The 5,491-nt window shown below is 44.6% G+C and overlaps 1 protein-coding gene across 8 annotated transcripts in view; it reads right to left on the bottom strand.

Moving 5' to 3' along the window:
- LOC144582587 (F-box/WD repeat-containing protein 10) overlaps positions 1-793 on the bottom strand; it is a 36,548-nt gene extending 35,755 nt beyond the window's left edge. For all 8 annotated transcript variants that reach the window (XR_013535596.1, XR_013535595.1, XR_013535594.1 and 5 more), the window contains exon 1: positions 101-793. Coding sequence is in view for 5 of the 8 variants with exons in the window: in XM_078373083.1 (XP_078229209.1) it covers positions 101-605 (505 nt within the window). In the remaining 3 variants the exon portion in view is untranslated. The remainder of the gene's footprint in view (positions 1-100) is intronic.
- Between the last annotated feature and the right edge of the window lie 4,698 nt (positions 794-5,491).

The following is a 5,491-nucleotide window of genomic DNA, read 5'->3' on the forward strand; positions in this document are numbered from 1 at the left end:
GTCTACCTAAGCTGTCTACAACTGCAGTTCCTTACAGATTTCTCAAGTCTGGCTTTCTGGTCTTTGGGGGCCCTCTGGTCTTGCCTGTGGCCTTGTTTACCTGAGATATTGTTCTGTTCTCTCAGAAACAGGACTCTGATCACGTTGGCAGCAGTGAGCAGTAATTTGGGGTTGCACATCTGCAGCAATAAGAGAGTATAATTCGCCTTGGTCCAGTGGGTGCTGTTCACAAACCAGTACAAGAGCTCCTTCATCTTCTGTTCTACTGTTTTATCTGACATTTGGTTCAAGGAGGACTTAGCAACTTTCCCCTCCTTCTTGCTGAGATCGACCAGGGACCTGTTATAGATGAAATCCTTTCCCTGTGTGGTCTGAAGGATATTTTGGAAATAGTGTAACAAATATAAGCTATTTAACTGCTTCAGAATGCTAACTAGAAACCTCCTCTGAGACACGTCATTGATCCTGCAGAACCACTCTTTGGTAGAGAAGATCTTCCAGGCCAAGACACACGTCTCACACTTCTGACATATAGAGTAGAAATCGTTTCCCTTCTCACAACGAAAATCGGGGGCATTCTTGAGCCTTGATTCCAGGTTTTCCATGATCCTGGGATAACCAGTTCATTTTAGCCCTGCCTACTTGCAAGGGCAACGCCACCAAACAATAGAGGAACAGAGGGCAACAAGTAAATACCCCACTTGTGCCTTTTCTATTATGAACGTCTCCCAGATCAAAAGTAAACGGCCGCCATGGAAAGCCTATCTCTCCCAGAAACTGCCAGTAGAAGTCTGGCTTTCTGTACAGACCTCCTTGGAAACATGGGTTTACCGTAAATCTCCTAAACCTGGCACTGCTTTATGTGGAGGCAGTTGCTGTATATTCTGAAAGAGCTGGTCATCTCATTTCTAGAAAAACAAGAATACCGTTAGTCAAATTTAAATAATATATGGAGTATTAATGGTGTTGGGCTTTAGTTATTGTTGTTAATAATGGATTCTGAATATTCATGAATATAAAATAAGATGCAAATTTTTATATCTGTTCAGTTACAAGGTGGCTATCCCAACGATGCTAAATATGTTTCTATTCATTTTCTTAAGTCATCATCAAAGTAAAACCAGAAACGTTTAATATAATTTATTTAACTGCTTCAGAATACTAACCAGAAATCTCACTGCAGTCAAAGTTCCCAGGCAAAAAATATTGGGCAGCTTTCTTTGAAAGAATTTCAAAGTCATGCTGAGATAATTCTCCTACTTCAGGCAGGACTAGGTTCAAACATGGACTCTGGTACTTAGGAGCTATATGGTCTCGAGCAAGCAACCTGTCCTCTCTGAGCCTCAGTGTCTCCATCATAGTTATGCGGATGGGGAAGATAAAGATGGATACGAAAAATGATAACTACCTTCTAGGATTGCATTACATATGAGATCAGTTGTTGACGCTACTGTTACCATTACTAAAGTATTACTACCCTAGATAAAACCAAAAGGTTTGCAATATTGTGTGCCTTTCTAATGCCCATGTCAGGAGACTAGGCACAACCAGAGAAAGGTAATGGGAGTCCATCGCTGGGGTTTGGTTGGTGATGGCAGTCACAGATTAGGGTCAGAATGCGGGATAGGAATCAGGTTAGGAATGAGATCAGTTCTCACAACTCTACCTCTTCTGTCTAAAGAACAATCTGGAGAAAAGGCGAGAGTAGATTAATATAAAATTTATCGGGAATGCCAGACAAAGGACGGTGACAAAGAGAAGGGAGGCCCAAAGCAGCCTCTTTGAATCTGTAAGGCGGGTCCATTATGCTCAGAAGTGCTGCAAACTAAAAGTAGCTCTTTTTTTTTCCTTAATTAACTTGTTTATTTATAATGACACATTATAAATAGCTTGTTTTTAAAGGTTTAAATAAATTTGGGTTTTAATCTATGAGGCTGACATTCCTCAAGCAAGCAGTTTCAACCACCCAACTCAGTCTTTATTCCACATTTCAGGGCCACAAACTTGGGAGTCAGATTGAGAGACTAAGTTTCATACATCAGTCATGGTATGACTGATCCCCTCTCCCTCAACACTGCACACGCACTGTTCTCCTTAAACACCTGTGGACCATAGTGTGTTGTTGCCACACTCGGCACCTCCTTTTCTTAACAGCTTCTTGGAGAATATGACAAGGGGCTGCCTCCTGAGAACAGAGGGACAAGGGGTGCTCCAGAGCAACAGAGTGCGAGAGGGCAGCGCCTCACTGCCTTCCTCCCTGCCACCTGCTGGCCTGCACCTTTTAGAGGTTGGGCCATACACCGATTTTAGAGTTAAAAATGTGGCCTCCGCATAGGGCAGGACAGATGGGCTAGATGGGACAGACCAATGTGGGGACATGGCGCCAGTGGTACTTAGGCAGGTGGGCAAACAGGCCTCATCAGAGTGACTCACAGGAGTCCAGTGGGGAAGAGCACTTCGCAGAGGAATGCTTTAGGATGAGAGGGGCATCTGAGACCTCTCAAGTATTCAGGCTTTGAGCAGTCTGGAGGCTTCATGCCAATACCCTACCTTTCCTTTCTGCCCTGTTTTATTCAAGATCCTGATGAAACCCCCTCAGCACACAACCCTAAATCTCCACTTGCTTTTCCTGCCTTCCCACATGGTACGGAGAAGCTTGGAAGGTGCAGCCACTACTGGGCTGGGTAGGGAACAATATGTCACACCCATCTAGCTCTGCTGTCGCACCTAACACTTCACCAGAGGACCTGAGCCTCTGCTGGCTGCAGCCCATCCCCTCTGCCTTCCCCAAAGGCCACCTGCCCTGGCCAGCCAGCAGGAATTCGGGAAAGCACGCAGGTTTCAGAGTAGGAAGACAAGGAGCAGCTTCATATCCCTGGATAATTCACTTGACACTCTCAGCTTGCTCCTCTTTCATAAAAGAGAGACCACAGTCCCACCTAGCCCATAGGTGGCTGTCAGGGTCAAATGAGTCGACTTTTACACCATGCAAAGAGCTAACAATATTATTAGTATCATTAGGGAGTCTGGGAAAAGCATGATGTCTCATCTGTCCCCTTCCCATCATGTGGTATTACACTTGCTGGCAAAGCCAAATTTTAAAAAGCTTTTGTTCATGAGAAACCAGTGCATGCACATATAAACACACCTTCTTTCAGGTAATTCAGGGTTACTACTTAAGTTATTAATGTGAGGGGAAGCATTTTCACCTAAAATGTCTGACCACTGCTATATTGACCCTTGGTCCTTGTGAAATGATCTGTTCTCTCTCTTCTTTTCCAGTACTTGACCTCCTTCCTTCTGGGAGATGGTGGGATTTTCCCAACAAGCTAGAACTAGAGATAAAACTAGGCATATTCCAGCAAAGCAGGCATGGCCAACACTCTACCTGAGCCACGTGCAGTCTGTGCCCTGCATGGACATACTGGGGGCATACAGACAGCAGACTGCCCTGCAAGGGCCTCCTCCCCAGCCACCAAGATGTCTAGTCACAAGTGCAGAGGGAGGGAGTCGGTGCTGAAACCTGAGGAAGCCAAGAGAAGCAGGAAATATATGCACCACCTTTCCTTCCACCTCCCACTTGATTTCTGCCACTGAAAATGTCTTTCATCATGCATGATCAGTGGATAAAGGTGAAAAGGGTGGGGGCTAACATTATTGCAGTTACACCCATGCATAATTTTTTTGTGTGTGACAGAGTCTCACACTGTCGCCCAGGCTGTAGTGCAATGGTGCAATTTCGGCTCACTACAGTCTCTGCCTCCTGGGTTCAAGCAATTCTCCTGCCTCAGCCTCCCGAGTAGCTGGGACTGCAGGCGTGCACCACCACATCCAGCTAATTTTTTTTGTATTTTTAGTAGAAATGGGGTTTCACCATGTTGGCCAGGATGGTCTCGATCTCCTGACCTCGTGATCAGTCCGCCTCGGCCTCCCAAAGTACTGGGATTACAGGCGTGAGCCACCATGCCCAGCCCACTCATACATAATTTGTATATAACTAAACCTAGAAGCTATTGACTGAGTGTCACAAGATTCTAGATTTGGTCCTAAACTCATTAATATACTTATAAACAAGGGTAAGACTTAAGAAAAAAGCACTGGTCGGGTGCGGTGGCTCACCCGCACCTGTAATCCCAGCACTTTGGGAGGCCAAGGCATGCAGATCATGAGGTCAGGAGATCGAGACCATCCTGGCCAACATGGTGAAACCCGGTATCTATTAAAAATACAAATATTAGCCAGGCATGGTGGCACACACCTGTAACCCCAGCTACTCAGGAGGTATATCTGACATAGCATATCAAAGATCGCTTGAACCCGGGGGGTGGAGGTTGCAGTGAGCCAAGATCATGCTACTGAGCTCCAGCCTGGTGACAGAGCAAGACTCCATCTCAAAAAAAAAAAAGAAGAAGAAGAAGAGGAAAGGGTTACCAATTGTGCAGGTGGCACTAAGCTAGGAAGGAGAGGGAATATACTGGATGAGGAATCATGAAGCGAAAGTTTCTCAGCATGAAGCAATCATGTAATGAAATTAAAGTAAAATCATTTTAAATCTCACACTGTATACATCCTTAGATACAAATATAGATACAAGTCATATTATTCCCAAGTAATATACTCTTGAGACAGGTCAATCACACTGACTGAAGAAAAAGAGATTTGCCTTGACAGAGGTCACAGGAACTGACTCAAAAGTTATATATCTGGTGAATCCCACCAGAGACTCAGGTTATAGCCTCAGAAACCCATTTAAAGACAGTTTGCCATTTGCTTGAAGGCTTGATGAATGCTTGTGATTAATCTTAGGAAGCTTATCTGTCAAAAGAAGATGAAATAATCAGGGGCAAAGGACTGAGAACCATAAAGGAAGGTGAGAAATTTAATATGAAAACAAGAACACCAGGGGTGTGGGGGTTACGTGAGTTCTTGAAGAACCATTCTTTGAATGAGAATTCAGACAAGTCCACATACTCCAGGTTACTTTAGAGAAGAGGAGTAGGGCCCCTTCCCAGGGGTCACAGGGACTAAGACTCCATTAAGACATTTCTTTTAATCCTTGCTGTCCCAAAATAGAAAGCACTGCTATGGGAGGTAGTGGGGCAGTGAGACAGTGAGTCAGTGCATGGCAGTATGGGCTGAGTCAGATGTTGTCTGTGGATTTGCAAACTGAAAGATGTGGGTTTCAGATGCACTATTTCTCTGCTATGTACATTATTCCCTTATATACAATGTCCACGATCTAATAAGGAAGGCAATACGATGTGGTGGTTAAAAGTCCAGTGTCATTCTACCCAGACTTGAATCTCAGCTCTGCCTCTCACTGACCATGTGACCAGAGTGATCATGAACAAGTTAGCTAACTGCCCTGGACCACAGTTTCTCCATCTCCAAAATAATGATGACATAAGCATCTACCCACGAATCCTCTGTAATGATTAAGTGAGTTCATGTGCAGGACGCATAAGAAACAGTGTCTGGCACATAGGAAATA

This window comes from Callithrix jacchus, chromosome 5, assembly GCF_049354715.1.
Source record: "Callithrix jacchus isolate 240 chromosome 5, calJac240_pri, whole genome shotgun sequence".
NCBI classification, from domain to species: Eukaryota; Metazoa; Chordata; class Mammalia; order Primates; family Cebidae; genus Callithrix; species Callithrix jacchus.